Here is a 27,809-nt window from a genome sequence, read left to right as displayed (position 1 = left end):
AACCAGTGAGTTAAAAAAGCTCAGCCCTGCGAAAAATTAACAACTGGAGGCAAAAATTTCTAGTTAACTGATGGAGAGGGAGTAGAAGGAAAGATTGGGCAGGGCATGAAAGTATTCTCATGTCCTTCTGAATTTCAAGAATTCACAATCCAAAAACAGAGAAAATTACCCTCTTTTCAGTCAGAGAGCATTCACATTTCATATACTTGAGGAGCCCAATCTCTTAGCTGTACAGATATACCAAATTCTGGATGGTGGGGAAAGTGGTAGAAGCAGCAATCCCCAATATGTTTCACTTAGAGCAAGACATCCTTCTCCCTACTGCTGGAATCTGGTAGATAGTCTTTCTCATTCTTTCAATTATTAATTCATTCATTACTCTGTAGTAGGCATGTACTGGTACAGGAGATAAAAAGATGAATAAGACACATGTATTATTCATGTGTCTTCAGAAGAATTCATTCTAGCATGGGAGCTTGGCATGCAAACCAATACTTGCCATACACTAGAAATGCTATAATAGAGGTATGTATGAAGGTTTCAATGTGCTGAGGGTAAAATAAAGCAATGCCTTATAAACACTATAGAACAGTGGAATGGGAAGTTGGCTAGAATAGAGAAGAAGGGGATATAAAGCAATATCAGGAAAAATAAGAGATGATGCAAAAATTAGGTCTCTAAATGAAGCTCATCAGAAGAAAGGACAAAAGGCATGGTGAAGTTTGCTTGAGAGCAGGTACATGGATATACAGCCTGAACTAGGGCAAGCGTGCTACAGATTGAGAGAAGTAACCTAAAAAATGGTAAAGAAGCAGACTGTTAGAATTTATGAGAAACAGGATTGATTGGTAAGCAAAGGAAAGCACCTACCACGACTTCATAGTTTCTGGCTTAGGCAGAAAGTAATGAGCTACATAAAAATAGGAGGAAGAATGAATTTTAGGATTATAAAGGAAAAGGAGTGTGATTTACACATGTTAAGTCTGAGAGAAACAGACCTCTAGCATACCCCACATTCTGTGGACCATCAAGTAGGACAAGTAGATCCTAATATATGTGCCTACAGTGAGGCCGATCTAGTACAGCCTACCAGGAGTAGAGAAGCCTGGCTCCAACTGATCAACTGAAGACCTAGAGCAATGATACAGATCAAGTGCACAATGATTAAACTGCTCTGTGATAAGAACATGGCTGCTCAGAGCTGAATCACTGTCATATAAACATTCACACACACGACACACTTTGTAATAGTATGCATGTATTTGCTAGTTCATAAAACTCAACAAGGATGTGATACCTCGCCCTCAGCCTCAGCTTGAGAGATAGGAAAGAAGCAATTTACTGCCAAAAAGATAAGAGAAAAAACCCTTAATGGGGGACCCTCTGCATTCCAGAATTCCAATGGTTTTTCAAGCTGCTATACTGTTTTCTGTCAAATAAATCACAATTTGCAGAGATCTTTGAATTCTGAATGTCTTCTCGTAGTGTCTGGAACTGGGCTAAGGTAAAGCCAGCAAGGAACAGATGGAAACTAAAATTATGGGGATTGATGACATCACACAGGCAAAGAAAGAGCCAAAGGACAGAAACTTGGAGAAAACCAACATTTAAGGGGCACATAGAGGACATAATTCAGAACATTTGGATAGAGGTAGAAGACCAGGAGAAAATGAAGTCATTATATATAACACATTCCTAGTTTTCTACTTTCCTAATTTTTTATGCCTCTCAAAACAAGAAAAGATTAGTTACGTTAGCTACTGATAAAATATAAATTGAGATTTATATATACTTCTTGAGCTTTTCTAGGAAAACAAGACTAAGCAAAAACCAAGATTAAAACAAGACGATAGCAAAAACCAAAGACACAGATATGAACCATGATAACAAAATTAAAATTTTTAGAAACAAATCTAACTTGAAAGTCTTGCCTTTCCCCAAATTATGGTTTCTGAACTATTTCTATTTAAAAATAAATTCAAAGTTAATATCTTACACCCTAAATAAATCTGGGTTTTAGCAATTGCCTTCTCCTGAGGCAAACCAAGAACTGTCATTTAATATCTAGAATTAAGCTCATTTTCATCAAAAGATATAGTGATATAATAAAATTCATATAAATAACTTTTTCGAATTCTCTCAACACTTAAACAGATTGAAAAATATGGTTTATCTTTACTCCTTAATAAAGTAAGCCATACCTTTATGTTGGCTAGCATCTGCATCAAAGTTCATCTGTCCTTCAGGATGATTCTGTTCATTATCATATGAATGCCTAGCATGAGGATCATTATGAAGAATATTAGGCTGGAGGTCCCTCTGTTCTCCCAACAAAATACTAAGTAGCTGAGAACATAAAACAAATCCGATTGCTGATCCACAAAGGAAGGTTAAAAAATTCAGCCAAGATTTAGAGGCCATTTCCCGAAAATGTATTTCTGTAAGAAAAAAATTAGCAGGATGTTATAAATTATGAAGCAATATAAATACCAAGAGTAAGGACTGATAACTTTTAGCTATACTAGGAAGTTAATTCCTTTCATACAGGAGAACATATCTAAGAGTATTTAACTTTTGTCCCTCTATTTGCTGCAAAAACACACAGTATGGACAATTCAGTAAAATAAATGAGTAGCAACTAGGAGAATCACTGCTGGGGTGGGGCACGGGCAAATATGTCAGTATTTACACACAGAATTTCCTGTTCTTCTAGCCAGGATCCTGCATGGATCCAAGCCTGCTTGCCACGTTCTTTTTCTTTCTTTGCTATCAAAATACTTATATTTACCCTTTTTCTCTTTTGGTAGTAATCATCACCTACTCTTATCAGGGGTCAGCAAACATTTTCTGTAAAGAATTAGAAATAAAATACATCAGGCTTTGTGGACCACAAATAATGTCTTGTATATTCTTTTTCTTGCTTTTTATTAAAACAATCTTTTAAAGATGTAAGAAGAATTCTTAGCTTGTAGAAGGCTAGAGTCAGCACTGTTTCGGGATCCGCAGGGCCAAACCTATCTGCCACCTCTTTTTGTAAGTGAAGTTTTACTTGAATACACCCAGTGTTGACTATGGCTGCTTTTGCACTACAACAGCAGAGTTGAGTACCTGCAACAGTGGCAGTATGTCCCGCAAAGCCTCATCTAGCCCTTTAAAAGAAAAGTTTGCCAACTCCTCGCCCTAATACCCAGGCTTCACTGCAGTGGTGAATGCAGCTGCCACCTGCTCACCATCTTTCATTGTTATCCCACTGGACTGCAAGACCTCGAACAGCATCTATATATCACTAGGATTAAGTAGGATGCCTGGGACAGTGGCTGCTTGACAAATGCCTGTTGAACTGCCTGACAACGAAACAGGCCCTTCTTAAGGGTTTGCTAATAATTACTACATGGTGAACTTATAAATTCCTATGAAATTCTTATGAGAATAGTCCTAATTCTACAGTTTCCAACTCCCCAAGATAATTTTTTAAACGTTTGCTAAGCATCTACCACATGCCAGATGCAGTCCATACTTTATCTCGCTTGAAAAAAATTTTAATTTCATTTTTCATTCTCACTATGACCATTTTGCAGATAAGAAAACAGAAATTTAAAAAAGTTAACAGATAACTTGCACAGGTTGACCAAAATCAATAAAAGTCACAATTTGAACCCAAGTCTGTCTGCTTAAAAAGTCAGTGCTCTTTCCATTGCATTTCTCAAACTCTTTACCCAATCACCACTAAGAGCACAGGACAATGGACATGTATAGTGAAGGTAGGGGTTTGGGAGATATGACCGTCAAAATAAAAACTGCTTTGAAATATTTTGTAAAAACAAATAAACAAACCAGTGATCACCACTGGAACAACAAAACAACTTCATGTGGTTATATTTCCAGAATGGCTAGGTTCTTTAAAACCAACCATCCAGCTGAGTACAACCAGAAAAACTGAACAAAATTTAAAAATATATATGTTTGGAGACACTGGTAAGATATCAAGGCAGTGAGAATTGAGGGGAGGGGGGACAAGCTCTGGATAAAGAAAGAAGTCAGGAAAGGTGGGCTGGACATTTGGCACAGCTTCATTCCTCAAGACAGCTACTGATTCTGACAGAGAAAACAGGAGCTGACGCAAAGAAGCTAAGAAAAAAAACAGAGTCCAGCATCTGTCTTGGAGAAGAGGTCTTGGAAAACAGCCAGGCTTTTATCTGGATCCTCAAAGGCTACAATCTAGGAATAAGGAAGGAGCAGAAATTAGACCAACCTTCACAAGGACTGAAGCCCAAGTTGGAATCATCTTAACCACTGACTGATGAGGGTGATCTACCCCTAGCCTAACTGCAAAAATAAAGTTTCCTGGATAAATATAAAATTATGGAGAACCTCAAATTATTATTATAATTTTTTTGGTAGTGATAATGTCCAACACAATAAAAAATAATCAGGTATCAAAATTAAAAGTCTGACTGAAAACAGAGAAAAGAGTAGAAAATAGAAACTGACCCACAGGAGACTTAGATAAGAGATTTTCCTACTAATAACTTTAGTTAGTCAATAAGTTCAATGACAAGATTAAGATATAAGGTATAGGGCTTCCCTGGTGGTGCAGTGGTTGAGAGTCCGCCTGCCGATGTGGGGGACATGGGTTCATGCCCCAGTCCGGGAGGATCCCACATGCCGCGAAGCGGCTGGGCCCGTGAGCCATGGCCACTGAGCCTGCGCGTCCGGAGCCTGTGCTCCGCAATGGGAGAGGCCACAACAGTGAGAGGCCCGTGTACCGCAAAAAAAAAAAAAAGATATAAGGTAAAGAATAGACATAGGTGAAGAGGAAAAATAATAAACTGAAAGCCAGGTCAGAAGAAATTACACAGAATGAAGTACAAAAAGACATAAGGATGGTAAATAAAAAACTGAGCGAAAGAAACATAAGGAATAGAGTGAAAAGGTCTAACATATGCGTTAATTGGAATCTCTGAAGAAAAAGAGACATATGATTGAGGAGAACCAGTATGTGAAGAAATAATGACTGAACATTTTCCAAAACTGACAAAAGACTACCAACTATCAATTCAGGAGGCTCTATGAAACACAAAAAAATTTAAAAACTAAAAAAAAAAAGAAAGAAAAGAAAATGATACCAAGAAACACTACAGTGAAACTGCCAAAAACCAAAGACAAAGAAAGCATTCTATATCCAGCAAAAATTGCATTCAAAAATAAATCTGAAAAAGATTTTCCAAAAAACAAAATCTGAATGAATTCATAATAAGCAGGTCTACTCTAAAAGAAATACTAAAAGGAGGGACTTCTCTGGTGGTGCAGTGGTTAAGAATCCGCCTGCCAACGCAGGGGACACGGATCTGAGCCCTGGTCTGGGAAGATCCCACATGCCGCGGAGCAACTTAAGCCCGTGTGCCACAACTACTGAGCCTGTGCTCTAGAGCCTGTAAGCCACAACTACTGAGTCTGTGTGCCAAAACTACTGAAACCTGCGCACCTAGAGCCCATGCTCCACAACAAGAGAAGCCACTGCAATGAGAAGCCCGCGCACTACAATGAAGAGTAGCCCCTGCTCGCCGCAACTAGAGAAAGCCCGTGCACAGCAACGAAGACCCAATGCAGTCATAAATAAATAAATAAATTTTAAAAAATACTAAAACAAGTTCTTCAGGCAGAAGGAAAAGAATTCCATGAAAATTCAGAGATGTAAAAAGGAAGGGTGAGCTTATGTATATAAATAAATACAAATGAACACAGGATACATAAAACATTAAAAAGTTCCCACAAGGTATTATTACTATTATCATTAAAATAAATGACAAAACTGGCACAAAAGTATGAGAAGGATACAAAGAGTTTAAGTGTTCTAAAATCATTTTTTTGTGTAAAAATACTAATATCAGACTTTAAGACACTAGGAGGGCTTCCCTGGTGGCACAGTGGTTAAGAATCCTCCTGCCAATGCAGGGGACACAGGTTCGAGCCCTGGTCTGGGAAGGTCCCACATGCCGTGGAGCAACTAAGCCCGTGTGCCACAACTACTGAGCCTACGCTCGAGAGCCACAACTACTGAGCCTGTGCACCTAGAGCCCGTGCTCCACAACAAGAGAAGCTACTGCAATGAGAAACCTGCACATCGCAACGAAGAGTAGCTCCTGCTCGCTGCAACTAGAGAAAGACCGTGCGCAGCAGCAAAGACCCAAAGCAGCCAAAAATAAAATAAATTAATTAAAATTTTAAAAAGACAATAGGAATGTATACTATAATCGCTGATGTAATCATTAAAAAGGTAAAAATATATAAGTAAAACTCTAATAGAAAAAATTAAATGATAATACAAGTATTTTCAAGGCAGAAAAAAGGGAGAAATGGATAAAAAAATACGTGGGACAAACAGGAAACAAAGTTATAGGATTAACTAAATACAAATTTATCCGCAATAGCATTAACTATAAAAAGACTAAAAATTTGATTTAAAAGATACAGATTACCAGCCAGACTAGAGAAAAAATAAACCCAAGTATACGCTGCTTACAAGAGACATACATCAAATATATTCAGAAAGTTAAGAGTAAAAGGATGGAAAGAGATACGTCATCCAAACACTTATAAAAAGAAAGTATGTTAAAATCAGACAAAACAAATGAGTAGTGGTTATCTGGTTTGTTGTTTTCATGGCATTCATTAAACTCTGCATTTATGATTTACACACTTCTCTGTATTAACATTTACTTTAGTAAAAGCTTTATATAAAAATATTTTCATATGACCTTTTATTTTATCCCATTTAATACACATTTAATATATGTATATTTGACATAAAAATATTTATTCCAAAATCTGTAAGTAAATTTGGCATGCCATGGAACTATATACCATGCTTATCCTGTATCTTGTATCTCAGGCCCTCTCTCTTGAATAGCAATTCCAGTTTGAGAAGAATGACCCTAAGGGGAAATGGAAAGCAAAGCTGCTCAACACCAGAGATGCAAATTACCAATGTGAAACCAGCAGCCACTTGTTTACTTCTTTTGCTCTATCTTTACTATAACTTCAAGTTTAGAAAGGTAGGCCTTCATGGGCAAAGAGTATATATGTGCTGCTCAACTCCCCCATTCAATTTCCCAGAGGAAAAGCAGAAACAAGTTTACCAAGTCTTTCTGCTGTTTTCCCTGAGGGGCAGTGTCCTCAAATTCTCCCTCCCACTGTCTTCTTTTCCCCATTCAAACTGCCCTTTAACAAAATCCTTATAATTCAAAAGGTGTAATCTACAATCCCAGAAAAATATCCTTCCTGCTTTAAGTGCTTCTTCTGAAACTCTAAAATTCTCCAGATTATTTGAAGCCCAGTTCATTAGACCTTGCTCTAGCCAAAATATTGGTCTGAGATTACAATCAAAAAGCCAAAGAGAGGCTTCCCTGGTGGTGCAGTGGTTGAGAGTCCGCCTGCCGATGCAGGGGACACGAGTTCGTGCCCCAGTCCGGGAGGATCCCACATGCCGCGGAGTGGCTGGGCCCGTGAGCCATGGCCGCTGAGCCTGCGCTCCGCAGCGGTAGAGGCCACAACAGTGAGAGGCCCGCGTACCGCAAAAAAAAAAAAAAAAGCCAAAGAGAACTATTTAACTATCTTTTTGCTATTATGTGAGCTCTCCCTTTAACTGGAGTGTACATTATTAAGACTTGATACAACTGAGGTCAGTGATTTCAAAGAATCATGAATTGAAAACATGAAGCCGAGAGAAGTAAGTGAAAGGCATCACAACTCCAAATTTCTTATGGTAATTAAAGAAAGACTGGCAGAATAAGATTGAAGTCGTAAACCTGAAGGAAAGCTATTAAGGTAACATTAGCAGGCACTTAAGAAACTGAGAAGTCAACTAGGAGCCACAATGCAAGCAATCCCCCACGTCTTGTAATACTCCCACTGACACTCTGCCTTCTAACACACTAGTTTTGATTTTTTATTCTTTTTGTACTGGCTGTGACTTTCCTTACCTCAACACCAGATATAATCACGTTACAGTCTCAGAAGGGCACAAATCCATCTGAAATTTCCATGGCTGCAGAGTCTACCACTCCTGGTACTGGAAAGCAATAGTCACAGTGGCGTTCAGTACCACTCAGACAGAAAGCACTGTGACTGAGAACAGGAAGTAAGGACTGTAGGGCCTGAGAAAATTTTTATTTCCATCACCACAGTGAATATCTGAAGTGAAGGAAGTGCTGATCAAGCTCCAGTAACCATGAATACTAACCTGCTACCCAGCCATTTTCCAAGAAGATACTGAGCTTCAGAACAAGCCTACTTCTGCAGCATGGAGGTTTTATTATTTGTAGATGGATAGGGTTTTCTTAGCTGAGGTAGCACTTTTTTAGAAAGACACCTGTTCTGGGGTAAGTGGAGGGAAAACTGACTTCTTGATTTTACAAAATCTGTTAACTTTAAAATATTTTGTGATGCTGTTCGATGCCTGTCATACTCTTACCCCTTCCGGTCCAGAGAATTCTCAGTCAGCATGTGCTGGCTTATCCCTGTTGCTTTTACCCCATCTCCTTCCAATTTCAAGGGCTCCTGCCTTATGACTAAATTTCTGTATACCTCCAGTTTTCTTTCTTATTCCTGGCATAAAAGAGCTACCTCATGTGAGTGGAATGCCCCACTCAGATTTTTGGCAAAAATCATCACCCCCACCTCTTCAGATTCTTAACACAAGAGTCTAAAGTAGACCAGATTGGACAAGACATGGCTTAACAACACCCCACATTACAAGGGCTTCAATATATATTAATTAGAATTGAATGCAGGGAAGTTATCAATGCCACCTGTTTTCCAAACCTGATGCATAATCAGAATCATTTGAAGAGGTTTTAAAACTACAGATTTCAGATGCAAAAGTGCTGGGACAACTAAAATTTATATTTTAATTTTTAAGGAACAGCTTTGTGATATTCATTGGTTAAAAAAAAAAATCAAGCAAATACAGAACTATGTGAAGAAGAAAGAAACCACCCCAAATCCCATCACTCAGAAACAACTATCATTAACACCTGGTGAGTATCATTACAAATATGAATAACATCTTTGTGAATAACAGAGATAGAAGGGAGGGTAATTATACCTAACATTTGGGCCCTGTACTAATAAGAGCATGGATTACTTGTAACCCATAAACTAGGGACTATTAATCCCACTTTACAGATGAACTCAGACTCAGAGGGCTTAGTAAGCTTCCCAAGGTCACACAAGCAATCTGAATCAAGAATTCAGATTCTTAACCACTGTGCTATCGGGATTATATTAGTCATGCTACTTTAAAGATTTAACATAGTAAATTAGATTTATTTGAATTTATAGAAAAAGGAAAATTAAGTGAATTTAATTAACTTTGAACATCAGCTAATAAACATTTAGAATGTGAACCCCCTCCTCTAAACAATCCCTCTAAAGATAAGGATTATGAAAAACATAAAGCAATCAGAGGCCTTATTTTTTTATTACATATTTCAAATTTAGACAGTACCTATTGATTTCTTGCTTTGAGAATGTGTAAATCAGCATATATATACATACTCCCACAACAATCAATTTTTGTGAACTTTTATTCTGTAAAATTTACATAGTTTATGTTCTGTAAATTACACTGTAATTCCTATGACTGCTTGATCTTGAATATATTTTAAATTGGACTCTATGCTCATTAATAGTTCTTTTATCACAGCTGCTCTAAATGTGAGTTCTTTATTAATGTCATGTTTTTGTTGGCTGGATTTCAGCAAGTAATTTTTGTAATGGTGCTCATTGGTGCTATATTCTAAATTCTTGCAGGCTGGAGAATGTTTACTACTGCCTTTATACCTGAAGCACAACTTGACCTAGTACAATCTCTCTTCTTCTTAAAACTCTAAAAATTACTCAGCGTCTTCCCACACTGGTGCCAGAGACTTTGAGGGTAGACTGATCTTTTATCCTTGTATATAGATAAATGCTCCTCTTCTCTTACGGTTGGTTTTCAGTCCCTCACTGGTCACTAACATCCTCTCACCAAGACTTTAATGCCCTTTATTACACGAGCAAATCCTTCCTCCAGTTTTTTAGGCTTTCAGAAAGTCAGTGGAATTCACAATAAAGTCCTAGGCTTTCAGTGTTTTTTGTTTTTTAAATTTTAGTACTTTATACCATATCCTGCCAGGGTTGTCAGTCTAGATTGTAATCTGTTCTGGATTATCATATTTGTTATATTTACATATTCAAAATATATTTCTCTCTTCAAATCACATTAAAATGATGTTCAAAAACTTTTTTCCCCAAAGACTTTCTTTATAAAATTGGGATGAATGTTATATAGTGATACAACTTATAAATGCTTACAAATACACTGCATGTGAGGCATTATGTTTGAAACTTTTATATGTTTTCTCTAATCCTCACAATTGGATATAAAGTAGGAGGAATCAGTCAACCTGAATTCAAGACATCATACAGCTACTGAAATCAAGATTCTGTAGTACTGGTGGAGGGAGTGACTCATGGATCAATGCAGTAGACTAGAGAACCAGAAACAGACCACTTAAATAGCTCCACTGATTTCTGACAAAGGTACAAAAGCAACTGAGTGGAGGAAAGATAAACTTTTCGATAAATGGTGCTGGACATCCCTAAGCAAAAAAATAAACCCTGACCTGAGTCTCACATCTTATATAAAAGTTAAATCAAAATGGATCACTGACTTAAATGTAAAACATGCAACTATAAAATTTTTAGGAAAAAGGAAGGAGAAAAATCTTCAAGATTGAGAGGTAGGCAAAGAGTTCTTAGACTTGACTCCAAAAGCACAATTCATAAAAGGGTAAAATTGATAAACTGGACTTCATCAAAATTAAAAACTTTTGCTCTGTGAAAGACCCTACTGAGAGAATGAAAAGACGAGCTACAAACTGGAAGAAAATATCTGTAAACCACATACCTAACAAAGAACTAGTATTTAGAATATATTAAAAACTCCCAAAACTAAACAGAAAAAAATAAACAATCCAATTAAAAAATAGGCAAAAGACATGAACAAATATTTCACTGAAGAGGATGTACAGATGACAAGCACATGAGAAAATGTTCAACTTCATTTACCATTAGGAAAAATGCAAATTAAAACCAAAATGAGATATCTCTACTTACCCATAAGGATGGCTAAAATAAAAAACAGTGATACCACCAAATGCTGGTGATGTGGAAAAACTAGATCACTATATATTACTGATGGGAATGTAAAAGGATGTCCAGCCAGTACAGATCAAAGGTAACTATGCAGAGAAAAATATGTTCTGACCCATGAAACAAACCCAGCTTGTTACCAAGGTAAACTATTCACCCTGACAAAATGGGAAAACAGCCAAACAAATTTGAGTGATATGCCTCCAACCTGGTGAAGCCCCCCTACTGCCTAGAGTCTTAAAATAAAAAATCATTAAAAAATCAAAGTTCCTACTCGCAGCTGTCCAAGGTCCCAGCTCCCCAATTTACCTCTCTCAGGTAGCTAACTGACTAGACAGAAACTGTCCCAGCAGCAGCATAGATCTCTAGCTCAAAATTTAAAGGGAAGATCCATATGGTGCATAAAACAATTATCTATCTATCTAGGTAATAAAAGAGATTTTCAACTACACGATTTTTAAGCAAGGTTACCTAGGATTGATTCTATTAAAAAATGAACAAGCAGTGGGCTTCCCTGGTGGTGCAGTGGTTGAGGGTCCGCCTGCTGATGCAGGGGGCGCGGGTTCGTGCCCCAGTCCGGGAGGATCCCACGTGCTGTGGAGCGGCTGGGCCTGTGAGCCATGGCCGCTTGGCCTGCGCGTCCGGAGCCTGTGCTCCGCAGCGGGAGAGGCCACAGCGTACCGCAAAAAAACAAAACAAAACAAAACAAAAAATGAACAAGCAGAAATACATGGGACCTACATAAAAACCTTGTAGTGGGAAACAAAATTAAACATAGGATGCAAAAGACAAGGGAAAAGCACAGACCTGAATACTTACTCCATAGGAAAGAAAATCTTAAACTACATAGGACTATTTTGTAGTCTTTTAGAAACTAAAGGGATTAGAGCAATTATGCAGGAAATGATAGCTATGAAAGACGGGCAATGGAGAGCCAACACAGAAATAACTTATTTCTCAAAAGAGAATAGAACAAATGAAATAGAAAAAAAAAAAAGTCAAAGATATAAAAGAAAATGCACTGAAATGGAGTCCATGCATCAAAATATTTAAAGGTCTCACATATAATCAAGAAAAACCTTGGTTAAGAGATCCTGAACTTGGGGTGGGGGGAGGTTGTTGTTGTTGTTGGGATGAATTAGGAGACTGGGATTGACATATATACACTAATATGTATAAAATAGATAACTAATAAGAACCTGCTGTATAAAAAATAAATAAAATTAAATTTAAAAAGTTAAATTAAAAAAGAAAAAAAAAAGAGATCCTGAACTTCACTTAAAAAAAAAACCTCTATAAGTATCCAGGGAAAAATAAGCAAGTCAAAGGGAAAAATTAGGCAGAACTACAAGGGAAAAATTATTAGGCAGCTTTCTCCTCTGTGTTATTATATGTCAAAGGAAATGCTGCAAAAACCCAAGTTTTTGAGGGGGACAACATTCCCATAGACTTAAAGATTCAGCAAGTTGTCATTCAAGAATCCATGTAACAGGAAGACATTCTCAAATATGCAAAGGACTCAGTACCCACATACCCTTGATACATTACCTACTTAAAGGTAATGAGTTACCAGCTGAGAGTAAAATCCAAATTAAAACAAAAACAAAAACCCAAATTCACAAATGAAGAAATCATACAATGAAAGGGTTAGCATTAATAGAAGGTTGTAATCCTTTCCAATATAACACTGTGGAGTGGTAATGATGAAACAAAGCAGAAATATTATTATCCTAGAAAGAAAAGCTACATGAGATAAAGTGATAATAGTAATTTAACTGTAAGACACGTAGGCAGAAAGGGCATATCATGTGAATAAAAATGGAGTGGGGAGGGGAAGGAGAGAATGTGCTAACAAGTATGTACTCTAATTTCATTAGAGGGGTAACTCAGAGTTTTTTTTTTAAGCTTAATTTAAGCTTTAATTTAATTCATTGCAGCACTATTTACAATAGCCAGGTCATGGAAGCAACCTAAATGCCCATCGACAGACGAATGGATAAAGAAGTTGTGGTACATATATACAATGGACTATTACTCAGCCATAAAAAGGAACGAAATTGAGTCATTTGTTGAGACATGGACAGATCTAGAGACTGTCATACAGAGTGAAGTAAGTCAGAAAGAGAAAAACAAATATCGTATATTAATGCATGTATGTGGAACCTAGAAAAATGGTACAGATGAACCGGTTTGCAGGGCAGAAGTTGAGACATAGATGTAGAGAACAAATGTATGGACACCAAGGGGGAAAGCCGCGGGGGGGGTGGGGATGGTGGTGTGCTGAATTGGCGATTGGGATTGACACGTATACACTGATGTGTATAAAACTGATGACTAATAAGAACCTGCTGTATAAAAAAATAAATTAAATAACATTTAAAAATTTAAAAAAACTTCAAATACACACAAAAGTATAACAATAAACCCCCATATATCCATCACACGACTGAATTATAACTTTAAAATTTGCTACATTACTTTATTATTTCTTCAATTGATGACAGTATTTTAATGCAAATCCCAGACATCAAGTCATCTCACCTCTATGTACATCTATACACCTCTTTGAAAATATGGACATTTTTTTACAAGCCAAAATGCCCTTATCAAATGCCTAACAAAATTATCAATGCCTAACAAAATTAACAATAATTCTTTGGACTTATCCAACTCAAGTATGTAATCAAATTTTCCCAACTGTCTTCTATAATCAAATTGCCTCAATTAGCTCACAAATGTCTTTTCACATTTGGTTCGTGCAAATCAGGATTCAAACTATATCCAAATTCACAGATGAAATGAAAAAAAAGAGAGCATTTTATATAATAACTATTAAACATGAAAACCTAAATGAAAACCACATTTTTCTAAAAAAAACAAATAATCAAAGCTGATTCAAGATATAAAACCTAAATGAACCAAAAAACCAGAGAAGAAATAAAGAATGTTGTCAAACAGCCAGACTTCAAAGAGGTCCAGGTTTTTCCTGGATGAAATACTTCAGTCTTTCAAAAAACATAATTATTATACTACATAAATCATTCTGGAAAATTAAGTAGCAGAACTTAACCAATTCTTCTTTTATGTAAAAGGCTGGATACTGATATCTGACAAGGAGAGACCAAAAATAAAATAGAAAACCTCAGTCCAATCTTACCCCCAAATAATACATTATTACAGGAAATGCAGCCCAAACATTAGTAGTTATCTTAAGTTGGGTCCCCAGGAAGCAAACTCTGAGATGACACATTTGTGCAAATGTGATTTATTAGAAAGTATTTCTGGGAAAAACTTGTAGGGAAGTAGGACAGGGAAGGGTAGGAAGTCAAGAAAGGGTAAGATACTAAGCAAAGTCCATGGAGGGTAATTTTAGCTTAATCCCTCAAGGTAGTTCTAGAGGCAGTGTAGGCCACACCTCAGAGTTGTACCCACACAGTCAATCACTGGTTAAGGGCTATCCGTAGGAAACAAATTCCTCAGACAATTCCAGAGCCTGTACATTGGCAAAACAGGATCTGGCAGTTTGAGGGCAGCCCTACAACAAAGCCTGTGAAGAGGAAGGAGATAAAGGCCTATGGACAGAGTATTAGCATCATCTGTTACAGTGATTGTTGCACAGGTAAAGTTAAAAACCAATTGGTTTGTTTTGCATTATGAAATCCCCAAAAAAGGTTAAGCAATGAATCATTCCAGTTCAACCATCATACAGGACTACTGTAATAAGGAGGACTTACTGAGGACTACCGGTAATAAGCCCTAAAAACATGTACAGAGATTTCAATTATTTTTTTAATATCTACTCTAAAATATAAATAGCCAGGTAAGAATCACCAGATATTTTAAAGAAAGCCTCTAATATGAAAGAAAAAGATCAACATAGTCAAATTTAATGTAACTTTAAAGAGACCATGTAATGAGATGAAAACTTAAAGAAAAACCCTCAAAACTATCACTAATATCCTGAAAGATAAAAGTCGTGCTATCGTATTCTTCTTTTTGCCGTACACGGGCCTCTCACTGCTGTGGCCTCTCCCGTTGTGGAGCACAGGCTACGGACGCACAGGCTCAGCGGCCATGGCTCACGGGCCCAGCCTTTCCACGGCACGTGGGATCTTCCCGGACCGGGGCACAAACCCGTGTTCCCTGCATCGGCAGGCGGACTCTCAACCACTGCGCCACCAGGGAAGCCCCATGGTGGGAATATTTTAAAAAAACAAACATAATTACAGTTTGAGATTTACGCAACTTGATTTTAACTTGACTGTGAGGTTTTACGAAATCTTTGGAAGGTGATACTGATTGAGCACCTTTCAATGTGTCAAATACTGTCCTAGGAACTAAGGATATGGTCATTGGTATATTTTCTCCTGTTTACAGGATATAAACTCCCAGAAGACAAAAAATAGTTTCCTACCTCTGAGTTCTTGACCGTGATGCTTTTCACAAGACATTGGTACAGTAAGTATCAGCTGGCTTGAAATAAGAGTGCAAAGCATCTCCTTATTCATGCCCCAAGTCCCCAAACCTGATTATATTTCCACATCTATTTTACACTCTGTAAACACTTTTCTCCCTCCATTCCTTGATCATTCTCCCTTGGGCTCAACTCTCTTACCTCTGTTTCCCAACTTAATAAAGGCTTCACATAGCAGTCTTGTTTAAAGGAAATACTTTCCAATGCCACAGGATCAAGTCCATACTGCTTACTTGGTAAACAAGATCTAGCTCTAGTTTACCTTCCTGCACTCTTGATACTCCCTATCCATAAAGCCTATACTGAGCCATTCTCCAAATCTGCCATGGCCTTTCATATGGATGACTTTGGCCATTCTATTCTTTCTGCTTGGAGTGCCCTCCTCAGTTATGTCTACTGGATAAATGCATAATTATCTTTCATGGTTACCTTAGTTTCAGTACTTTTCATAATCAGTCTTCCCCATCACCCATGATCAAATTAACTGCTTTCCCATCAAATATTTTCTTGTTCCTTCATTCACATCTCCTACTATGTACTTATCACACTTCATCATAGTAGGTATGTACATATCTATTTCCCCCTAGACTATAAGTTCCTCAAGAACAACAGCTATAACTCTTTTATCTCTATCTCTCCAGCAACTAACACATTGCCTGGCTTGTAAAATGCATTCAAATGTTTTAAGTGTGTGTATGTGGGGGGCACAGATGAAATTATTTTTTCCAAATAGGTATCTTTATCTATACTGCCTAATTTACTGAATAAAAAATCATATGGGGGGCTTCCCTGGTGGCACAGTGGTTGAGAGTCCGCCTGCCGATGCAGGGGACACGGGTTCGTGCCCCAGTCCGGGAAGATCCCACATGCCGCAGAGCGGCTGGGCCTGTGAGCCATGGCCGCTGAGCCTGCGTGTCCGGAGCCTGTGCTCCGCGACAGGAGAGACCACAACAGTGAGAGGCCCGCGTACCACAAAAAAAAAAAAAAAAAAAAAAAAATCATATGGTCCCATCATTTGACACATTTATACACTTATATAACCCAGTCATAAACTAGATATATAACATGAACTATATGTACTATTTCCTTTGATGTGTATTCAACTCATACAAATTATAACAGAAGTACATATTAATTCAGAGACAGAAAGACTAAAAATATTTTTTATTAGTAATTTATTAAAACTACAGAAATAGAAAATATTAACACACAGCCTTCACCTAATGACCCTGAAGTATTTTATGAGCATTACAGTTACACAACCTCAGTACTAGACAGGACCTTGGAATTTTATGAATCCTGAAAAAGTATGTAAGGATTAGAAACAAATAAACCTTCCAAAAATTATGTAACACCGCAAAACCAAGTTGTATTAAGTCTCAAACTATAACTCTGTTTTTAAAACTATTCCCACAATTTCCGATTCAGAAGATCAAAAGTGAGAATACCTTTTTGTTACTTTTCAATGAGAACATTAATATGTCTTGCATCCTCAGTAGAAATTAGAGAAGACACAAACAGAATGACATCCCATGTTCATGGACTGGAAGATTTAATATTGTTAAGATGTCAACACTACTTAAAGTGATCTACGAATTCAATGCAATTTGTATCAAAATCCAATGACTTTTTTTTTTGAAGAAATAGAAATATCCATCATAAAATTCATATGGGATTTCAAGGTACCTCAAGGAGCCAAAACAATTTTAGAAAAGAAGAGTAAAACTGGAGGACTCACACTTCCTAACTTCAAAACTTACTATAAAAGCTACAGTGATCAAAACAGGGTGACACTGGCACAAAGACTGACATATAGCTCAATGGAATAGAACAGAGTGCACAGAAATAAATCCTCGCATGCGTGGTCAAAAGATTTTTGACAAGGGGGCCAAGCCCATTCAATGGACAAAGGACAGTCTTTTTAACAAAAGGTAATGAGAAAACTGGATATCCACATGCTCAAGAATGAAGCTGGACCCTTACCTAACACCATATACAAAAATTAACTCAAAATGGATCAAAGACCTAAGCTAAAACCTAAATGTATAAAACTCTTAGAAGTAAACATAAAACAAAAGCTTCCCAACATGGAGTTGGCAATGATTTCTTGGATATGACACCAAAAGCACATGCAACAAAAGAAAAGATACTCAAACTTGGCTTTATAAAACTTTAAAAACCTGTACATTGAAAGACATTATCAACAGAGTAAAAAGGCAACCCACAGAATGGGAGAACATATTTGCAAACCATGCATCTAGTAGGGGATTAATATCCAGAATATATACAGAACTCCTAAAACTTAACAATAACAACACAAACCCAACCCAAAAATGGGCAAAGGACTTGAACAGACACTTCTCCAAAGAAGATATACACATGGCCAATAGGCATGAACATGTTGAGTATGAAAAAAATGCTCAACATCACTTATCATTAGGAAAATGCTAACCAAAACCACAATGAGATACCACCTCACATCCATTAAGGATAGCTACTATCAAAAAACCCCAGAAGGGGCTTCCCTGGTGGTGCAGTGGTTGAGAGTCCGCCTGCCAATGCAGGGGACACGGGTTCGTGCCCCGGTCCAGGAAGATCCCACATGCCGTGGAGTGGCTGGGCCCATGAGCCATGGCTGCTGAGCCTGCGCGTCCAGAGCCTGTGCTCTGCAACAGGAGAAGCCACAGCAGTGAGAGGCCCGCGTACCGCAAAAAACAAACAAACAAACAAAAAACCAAAAAGAACCCCAGAAAACAAGTGTTGGTGAGGATGTGGAGAAATGGAAACACTTGTGCACTTCTAGTGGGAATGTAAAATAGTACAGCAACAGTGGAGAACAGCATGGCAGTTCCACAAAAAAATTAAAAATAGAATTACCACATGATCCAGCAATTCCACTTCTGGGTAGATGCCCAAAAGAATTGAAAGCAGGGTCTCAAAGAGATATCTGTACACCCATTTGTATAGGAACATTGCTCACAATAGCTAAAATGTGGAAGCAACCCAAGTGTTCATCAATGATTGATGAATATGCAAGATGTGTTATATACAAGATGGAATATTATTCAACCTTTAAAAGTAAGGAAAATTTAACATATGCGACAACATGGATGAACCTTGAGCACATTATGCTAAGTGAAATAAGCCAGTTACAAAAACACAAATACTATATACATTAAGTCCCCTACATATGAACGAGTTCCGTTCCGAGAGCTCGTTCATAAGTCCAATTTGTTTGTAAGTTCAACAAAGTTAGCCTAGGTAACACAATTGGTTATATAGTACTGTACTGTAATAGGTTTATAATACTTTTCACACAAATAATACATAAAAAACAAACACACACACAAAATAAACATTTTTAATCTTCTGGTATAGTACCTTGAAAAGTACAGTAGTACAGTACAACAACTGGTATACAGGGGCTGGCATCGAGTGAACAAGCAAGAAGAGTTACTGACTGGAGGAGGGAGAGGAGGTGGGAGATAGTAGAGCTGAAGGATCATCAGCAACAGGAGATGGAGGGCAAGCTGCAATTTCACTCACGCCTGACGCTGATGGCCCGGGTTCTGGCTCCTTGCTGGATTCAATTCTGTCTACCCTTTTGATAAAACGGATCCAGTGATGTCTGGGTAGTGGTTCTTTTTTTCTTGTCATATATGACACGGTAGCACTGGACTGCATTCTGAACAGCTGCTGTAACCTTCGTGTACCGTTCTATGTTCGGGTCCTGTGCCTCAAAAACTAACAGTGCCTCCTCAAATAAAGAAAATCCCCTTGCCATTTCCTGCATAGTGAGTCTCTTCGGTTCTTCAGTTACTTCTAACCCCTTGTCTCACTTCATCCTTTCTCTGGGCCTCCAATTCCATCAGGTCTTCATTAGTAAGCACCTTGTGTTGCACAGCAAGTTCCATCATTATTGCTTGGTGCTTCTTAGCAGTACCAGCTACATCACCACTGCTTTTACTCTTGCTTCTAGACATCCTGGGCTTGAAATAAAGATACTGTACTATGGTACTCTATACAGTAAAGTACACAAAAGTACAACCACTTGTAGAGGATGCATGCATGTAACAATGTACGCCAGACACGTGAACATACATTATGTGACTGGACGTGCAAACACGTTTGCATCTTTGAAAGTTCGAAACTTGATGGTTCGTATGTAGGGGACTTACTGTAATTTCACTTATATGAGATATTTAGCTAAAGTCATAAAGTGATTTATGATTTCCTGGGACTAGAGGGAGAGGGGAATGGGGAGTTATTATTTAATGGGTGTAGAGTTTCAGCTTTACAAGATGAGAAGAATTCTGGAGGAAGATGGTGGTCATGACTGCACAATATAAACGTACTTCATACCACTGAACTGTACACTTAAAAATCGTTAAGATGGTATATTTTGTGTATTTTACGATATAAAAATTGGAAAAAAAATCAATGATAAAGAGGTAGATTTGCTCCAAATTAATCTATATGTATCTATCTATATAAAATGTCATCCCAACTAAAATAAGTAACTTGGTAAAATGTAACTAAAAAGTTTGAAAAAATAAACATGAGCGTATACCTGGGAAATTCCTGAAAGGGGTGTAGGGGTGGACTAAGCCTAGGCAGACATACTTAAGATATACAATTTTTAAAAATTAAATAATGTGGTAAAAATTATGGTAAATGTTGTTTGGAAAAATAAATATGTGAGTAAAACGTGCTATAGTAATTAAAACAATTTGATATTCAGGCTGAACAGGCATATCAGTGTACCTGTGAATCGGAAAAAAATTTTTTAAACACTTTTATTAATTCATACTAAAGATATATTGCTGAGAAACTTTTTTTTTTCTCTACAACCAGACTGTTAGAATTATTTGAAAGTGTATCAGTGAGACTGGAACACCCCACTCTGACATGTATGATGAATCGCTAATCAGAAACAGCTTCAATTTCCAACCCAGAGCTTCAGATAAGTGTTTCCCAGACACAACATTCCACATTTATCTTAACTTTGTAGTCTTCAAGGAAACAGGACACTTAAGTCTACTTCTCAGCCAGGCCTGATGTTAATTAACCCGATTCACAGTCTTGCTGTACTTTAAACCTATCAAATATTGTTTCATTTAAATTCTGTCTAAACTCCACCCTTCTCCAGAATCCTATAATAACCCTGTCCCCTCTGGCAGTTCCTCTGGTGTGTGATCTCCCTCACAGCAGCAAGTTAATTAACTTAACTTTGTTAGCCTAAAGATGTATATCTCTGGTGGTCTTCATCAGATCGAAACAGTCTGTTAAAAAAAAAAAAGTACATATGGAAATTTAATACATAATACAATAGCATTTCAAATCAAGAAAAAAATGGCTTATTCAAGAAATGATATTGAAATAACCTTCTGGGAAAAAGATAAAAAGCAACCATCTGGATCCCTACCTTTCTCTTTAAAATTCCAAATGTTTCTAAGATTTCAATATTTTAAAAAAATGAAATTAAAAAAAAAAACTAGAAGAAAACATCTCTTTACACCTTTACATCATGAACTGAGATCTTTTCAAAACTCAAAAGGTATAACTATAGTAAAACTGTATAAGGTTATGCATTAAATAAATTTCTGGCAGTGAAATTGCTGGTTCAAAGGTATGTTTCTGTATAAAATGTTAAAAAAAATCTGTACAGCAAAAAATAACAAAGTATCATAAAGAAAAAGAGAAAAGGCCAACCTAATATAAAAACAGTTAAAGAAAATAAAGGATTTGAAGGAAAAGAAAAAAAATGGTCAAGAATGTTCACATTTCACTCATATTACAGAAATGTAAACCTCAAATGCAGAGATGCTATTTTTTTTTAATTTTATTTTTAATTTATTTTTTTTTTATTTTTGGCTGCGTTGGGTCTTCGTTGCTGTATGCGGGCTTTCTCTGGTTGCGGCGAGTGGGGGCTACTCTTCCTTGCGGTGCGCAGGTTCTCATTGCAGTGGCTTCTCCTGTTGTGGAGCACAGGCTCTAGGTGCGCGGGCTTCAGTAGTTGTGGCATGCAGGCTCCGTAGTTGTGGCTCGCGGGCTCCAGAGCGCAGGCTCAGCAGCTGTGGCACACGGGCTTAGTTGCTCCGTGGCATGTGGGATCCTCCCAGACCAGGGCTCGAACCCTTGTTCTCTGCATTGGCAGGCGGATTCTTAACCACTGTGCCACCAGGGAAGCCCAGAGATACTATTTTTAACCTATCACAGCGGCAAAAAACGTTAAGTTCAGTAACAGCCAGTACTGACTTAGATATGAGAGAAAACTGGCGCTCATTCGTTGTTTCTCAGAATGTACATATTTACTGTCTTTTGGAAGGGCAGTTTGGCAACATCTTTAAAATTTTTCAAGTATGCCTTGACCCATCATTTCATGATCAGAAATTTCTCTTATGGACACAAACACAGAACTGTGCAAAGATGTTCACGGCAGCCATTGCCACAGATGTTTGTTAATGAGGAACAAGTTAAAAAAAATATATGGTACATCCACACCACAGAATATGCTATAGATGTTAAAAACAATGATCTATATGAACTAATAAGGAAAATCTTTGCACATTTGGCAGGTTATGACTTTTTGTTAATAAGGTGTAGTGGCTACTTTTTAAATGAGAAATGTAAGGAACAAACAAACCCTAACTGAAACCATAGATTAAATATGTATATATATATATATATATATATATATATACACACAGACACACATACACATATATGTATATGTATGCATATACGCATACACACACACACACACACACACACACACACACAAAGAGTATGCTTTCATGCCCATCTCTACCCCAGGTTCTCACCAAAGGTAACTACAGTTGACCCTTGAACAACATGGGTTTGAACTGCCCAGGTTCACTTATATGCAGATATTTTTCAATAAATATACTGGAAAACTTTTTTGAGATTTGTGACAATTTGAAAAAAACTTGTAGATGAACCATGTAGGTTAGAAATATTGAAAAAATTAATAAAAAGGTATGTCATGAATACATAAAATACATATGATACTAGCCTATCCTTACATAGGCATAAGGTGACTGATATTTAACACAGAATTAATAATGTATTAGTTTTCCTGTTTTATAATTTTTGTGTGTGTGTGGTACGCGGGCCTCTCACTGCTGCGGCCTCTCCCGCTGCGGAGCACAGGCTCTGGACGCACAGGCTCAGCGGCCATGGCTCACGGGCCCAGCCGCTCCGCAGCATGTGGGATCCTCCCGGACCGGGGCACGAACCCGTGTCCCCTGCATCTGCAGGCGGACTCTCAACCACTGCACCACCAGGGAAGCCCTATAACTTTGTTTTCAAAGAATTACATTACCTTACAGGTACGATATGCCCCCCCTCTGTCTCTCCCTCCGTTATAATTTATGCTTCAGCAATTCTGAACTATTTACAGTTCAATAAATATCTCAATGCGGTGAGTTGCTCTACTCTTACTGTCTTTTCTGTCTATACAACATCCCCTTACCTCCACCGTCCATACCCCAACCTCTGTAAATCCCATTAAGCCAGTGTTTCTTAACCATGGCATAAATGACATCATGAGCTGGATAATTCTGTTTGGAGGCTGTCCTGTTCACTGTGAGATGTTTAGCAGCATCCCTGGCCTCTACTCACTAGATGCCAGTAACACTCCCCCTAGTTGTGACCCAAAATGTCTTCAGACACTGCCAAATGAATGCATAAAATATACGTAGATTATATACTAGTGTATCCTTACAATCGCAACTGGGTGACTGAAGTAACTAGAGAAGGAAGAAAAAAGCTTACTTTTCACTACAATCCTGTGTGTTTTAAATTTCGTACCTCTTCTAACCTTTCCACCGCTACCACCCTAATCCAAGCCACCTTTCCCCCTTCCTCTTACTCTCCCACTTTTTCTCTCCCAACTACTGCAACAGCCTCCTAATCAACTTTTCCCTTTCTTCATCCTTGGCTTCTTCAATCCATTTTTACCAGTCGTTTTAAAAGTTAAATCAGATCATGCCACTCATTTGCTCAAAACCCTCCAGTGTCTTCCCAATGTCACTCAGAGGCATAACCAAAACCTTAAGATGAACCTCACACAGTATGCAATCCTACCCTCTACACTCCTCTCTTGCTGATCTCTCCTTCTAGTATTTGGCTTTTGTAGGTCAAAAAGGAACAAACAGCAGTTTCAAAAACTGAACCTATTACTATCTGTTCCCTTGCTGTGTTCTAACTTTGGACTCTTTGCTGTTCTTCAAACACATGAGGGTCCTTACACTTGCTGTTCTCTGTTGGGAACACAACTCACCCAGATACTCACATGGCTCACTCCCCAACTCCTTCAGGTCTTTACTTCTCAGGGGGTCTTCCCTGGCCACCCTATTCCTACTCATAGCACCTATTAACATCTAATATATTACATATTTTACTTACTCATCTTGTCTATTGTCTCTTTTCTCCATCTTGATCAGTGGTTCTCAAACCTGAGTGTACATCAGAATCACCTGAAAGGCTTGTTAAAAGAGTTTCCAAATCAAGAAGTCTGGGGAATAGAGCCTGAAAATTTGCATTCCTGACAAGTTCCCAGATGATGCTGAGGTTCCAGGGACCACATTTTGAGAACCAATGTTTTAGAATGTAAGCTCCATGAGAACAGAGATTTTTGTTCACCTACTCACTGCTTTACCTCTATGACCTGGCACATGGTAGGCAGTGAGATAGGTAAATGAATTTACTCTGTTCCCAAGGCACCCTCTGATTTGGTCTGCTATATGGTGCTAAAATTTTACTGAATACTGTAAAAGATAAATTACATGACTGTAATGAGTTAAACTGTGTCTCCCAAAAAGACTGGGGTTGAAGTCCTAATCCCAGGAGCTATGGATGTGATCGTATTTGGAAATAAGGCATTTGGAGAGGTAATCAAATTAAGATTAGGTCAGCAGGGTGGCCCCTAATTCAATATGACTGACGTGCTTACAAAAAGGGGAGAACACCATACTAAGACAGAGACACACAGGGAGAATGCCATGTGACAACAGAGGCAGAGACTGGTGTGATATAACTTTAAACCAAGGAACGCCAGTGACACATGAAGCTAAGAGGCACGGAACAGATTCTTCCCTAGAAGGTAGAGCATGGCCCTGTCAACATCTTGGTTTCAGACTTCCAACCTCCAAAACTGTGAAACAATATATTTCTGTTGTTTTAAATCACTCAGTTTGCTGTATTTTGTTATAGCAGCCCTAGGAAACTAACACAATGACCAAAAATGCAAATGACTACACCAAGCTGTATAATTTCAAGTCTCCCTATTATCCAACTTGCACCAATTTGTTTTAATATATAGTTTTCATTGTGAACTAATCAGACTTCCTGTTCAGAATCTCCCCAATTTAACACCGCCTCTCTCTGCCCTCCATGTGTCCCTTCAATGTGCAAGGCAGCTTACACTACAGGTTCTAGATAATGTACTCAGATTTTCTTTTTGGTTTCTCCTACCTTCCTATGGGCTACCCTATTTCACATACAACAGCTTCTTTATATTTTTTTCTTCAAGGGACACTTCTTATTTTCACATATTATAGATTTTGGCATGTATTTTCCCATAGGACATCTGAATTAGTTATAAACTGAAAATTTAAATACACATTCGATACACATTTAGACTTCAAAATAAAATGCTAACTTCTCTTTTATGGAACAATTCTCCATCTTTTCCCCCTTATTCTAAAAGAATGACCTTAATCCCACTTAGATTTGGGTAAAAGAATTTTGCCATATTCTTTCCACCTTGCTGTGGTTTGTACACTAGCCTCTTTACTCAAATCTCAACAAATCTTCTAAAAGTAACATGGTTGTACTGGGAAGCTTAAAATTTTAAGTGAATCTGAATGAAATTTCAGCATCAAGTTGTCCATTTTCCATTTACTGTTTGTTTACAGGTGCACTGTCACAAGAATTCCAATCAATTATTTCTTCACACAGAAACTCTACTTTAAATTACCATGGTTTATAAAGTAAGCTGTATAATGCAATTTTTATCTTAGTGAGCACAAGTCAATATACAAATAGTATATAGCATACCTAAATGACACACTTTTCTATTTCTATGACTAGGTGATCATTAATTGATATGTACTCCTAAATGACTTTGTGATAAAATTCTAATAATTCCTGGATACTGAATTTACTCAGAAATATAGACTAGTATAATCTATACCCCCAAAAAAACATATTTAAGAAAAATACCTACCTTTAAATGGGTAGTAACCACAAAATATTTTTAAAATGCTGAACCCTAACTAAAAAGATCAGAAAAACACAAACTCCAAGCAAATTTAAGAGAGACATCTAATTGTTCTCCACTAGTACTAAAATACCATGCTCTTTTCCTGTGAAGAATTTTAAGTGAGTCATACTTTCCTTACTAAATCACTGTTTTACTTAACATATGGTAAAAAGAGTTAACTATACACAATACTTAGAACACACAGCATCAAGTGACATTTATCTGATAAAAGTGTGGAAAGTTGCAAAAAGTTAGTTTTACCTCCTAAAACCTCAGATTCCCACTGTCTAAACCAACAACAGAAATAAACAACTTGAAATTATGCACGACATCTTTTCCTGGCACCCAGGCAGAGCTATCGCTGCCCAGTTTTTGGTAAATGAACATATTTCTGTTCGTTACACATTGGCCTAATTACTCTATTGCATTAAAGTTCTAACTTTATAATTAACTTTTAAAATCATAAGGAAACCAATTCATGGTTAGGATAATAGTTTTCAACCTGAAATGCTTTAAAAGGATATACCACAATAACTATAAGGAATTGAGAGAACTAGATTATAAATCTAGTCAACTTTTCCAAAGCTTGTGATGTTTTGTCATTTGACAATAATAATAAAGGGAGAGGGTAAGAGCTGGGCAAGAATAAATCCCCACCCCTAAATTTCGTTCATTTTTTTGTGTATACAATTCCAAATTCAGACCTGTAAAGCCAATTTGTCAGCACCTACGAATCCCATCACACTTGGTGGGGGAGGGAGGAGGGAAGGAAAAAACTCCTTTCCTCGTCCTCCACGCAGCTAGTGCCCAAACACACCTGCCTCACTAGAGGCAGGGAAATTTAAAAGAACAAATCGGCCACAGACAAACCTGCTGGTCCAAGAGAGCCCTGAGGAAGTCCCCCGGCACTTGCGGAAGGCGCCCGCTCGCTGGGCGCTGGGGCGGCGCGGCAGCCCGGCTGCTCTCCTGGAAGATGTCCACACGTGAACGCCCGCAAGTCCGCAGGGAGAGGGCCCAGCGGGGCACGACCGCTAAGTGCTCAAGCCGCGCGGTCCGGAGCGCAGCCCGTGTCTCACCGTCGCGACCCGACGGCAGGCGACGCGCGAGGAGGCGAGGGGCACGAGAGGGTAAAAGGGAAGGACCCACGACCCAGAGAAGGCTACATGTCAACAAAATAGCGGCCCGGTGGGCAGGCGGCCCCAATGGCAGTTCGCAGAGATGCCGGGAGCAGGAAGTGCCCCGCGCCTCCCTCAGGAACCCGCACGTCCCCAGCCCCGGCGACGACTCCGAGACACCTGTTTGGCGGCGCCGGGGGTGGGGTTCCACCCTCCACGCTCCCCCACTCACACACTCACGCTCCGAGAGGGGAAGGGCGAGGGGAACCAAGACATTGGACCCACAGTCTGAGGGCGCCTCCGCCGGCGTACCTGACATCAGCCTCGGCTCCCTCTCGCCCCTCCGGGGGGGCAGAGAGGGGGACGACACGAGCCCGGCGACCCTCGCTCTTCTCGGCAGCCGCAGAAGTGGCTCGTGGCTGCTAGCCGGGGCCGCCCGCTGCCGCCCAAATTATTCCCTGGCAGCGGTGGCGGCTGCGCCGGCGGCAGCAGCAGCCGAGGCGGGCCCAGCGCGCGCTCCCGCCCGTTCGCTCCGCCCCTCCCCGCAGCGCGTCCAGGCCGCGGCCCGCAGACAGCGCAGCCGCCACCCAGGGCTCTCCTAGCGCTGACGTCGCAGCCGCCGCACCAGCCCCAGGGAAGGGAGGAGCGAGAGGGGGCAGGGTGGGGCGGGGCTACGACGACGTGTGGGCGCGGGGATTGGCAGTCGAGAGCACGCCCCGCCCTTGTGCGAAGGGGT

The 27,809-nt window shown here is 38.8% G+C and overlaps 1 protein-coding gene across 5 annotated transcripts in view; it reads right to left on the bottom strand.

The window, feature by feature from the left end:
* Window positions 1–27,642, bottom strand: part of C1GALT1 (core 1 synthase, glycoprotein-N-acetylgalactosamine 3-beta-galactosyltransferase 1) — a 39,972-nt gene extending 12,330 nt beyond the window's left edge. Inside the window, exons 1-3 of one of the 5 annotated variants that reach the window (XM_032643339.1) lie at window positions 27,314–27,642; window positions 26,829–26,924; window positions 2,202–2,438 (exon numbers count right to left, since the gene is read on the bottom strand). In XM_032643339.1, the coding sequence (XP_032499230.1) occupies window positions 2,202–2,438; window positions 26,829–26,924; window positions 27,314–27,392 (412 nt within the window). In that variant the 5' untranslated portion in view covers window positions 27,393–27,642. Of the gene's footprint in view, window positions 1–2,201; window positions 2,439–2,788; window positions 3,299–19,216; window positions 19,239–26,828; window positions 26,925–27,313 lie in introns of those variants that run through there. The other 4 variants (XM_032643340.1, XM_032643341.1, XM_032643343.1 and 1 more) reach the window with 4 other exon arrangements.
* Between the last annotated feature and the right edge of the window lie 167 nt (window positions 27,643–27,809).

The sequence above is a fragment of the Phocoena sinus genome, chromosome 9 (assembly GCF_008692025.1).
Source record: "Phocoena sinus isolate mPhoSin1 chromosome 9, mPhoSin1.pri, whole genome shotgun sequence".
NCBI lineage: Eukaryota > Metazoa > Chordata > Mammalia > Artiodactyla > Phocoenidae > Phocoena > Phocoena sinus.
The sequence above is the reverse complement of the archived record's forward strand: the minus strand, read 5'-3'. Positions and strand labels throughout refer to the sequence as shown.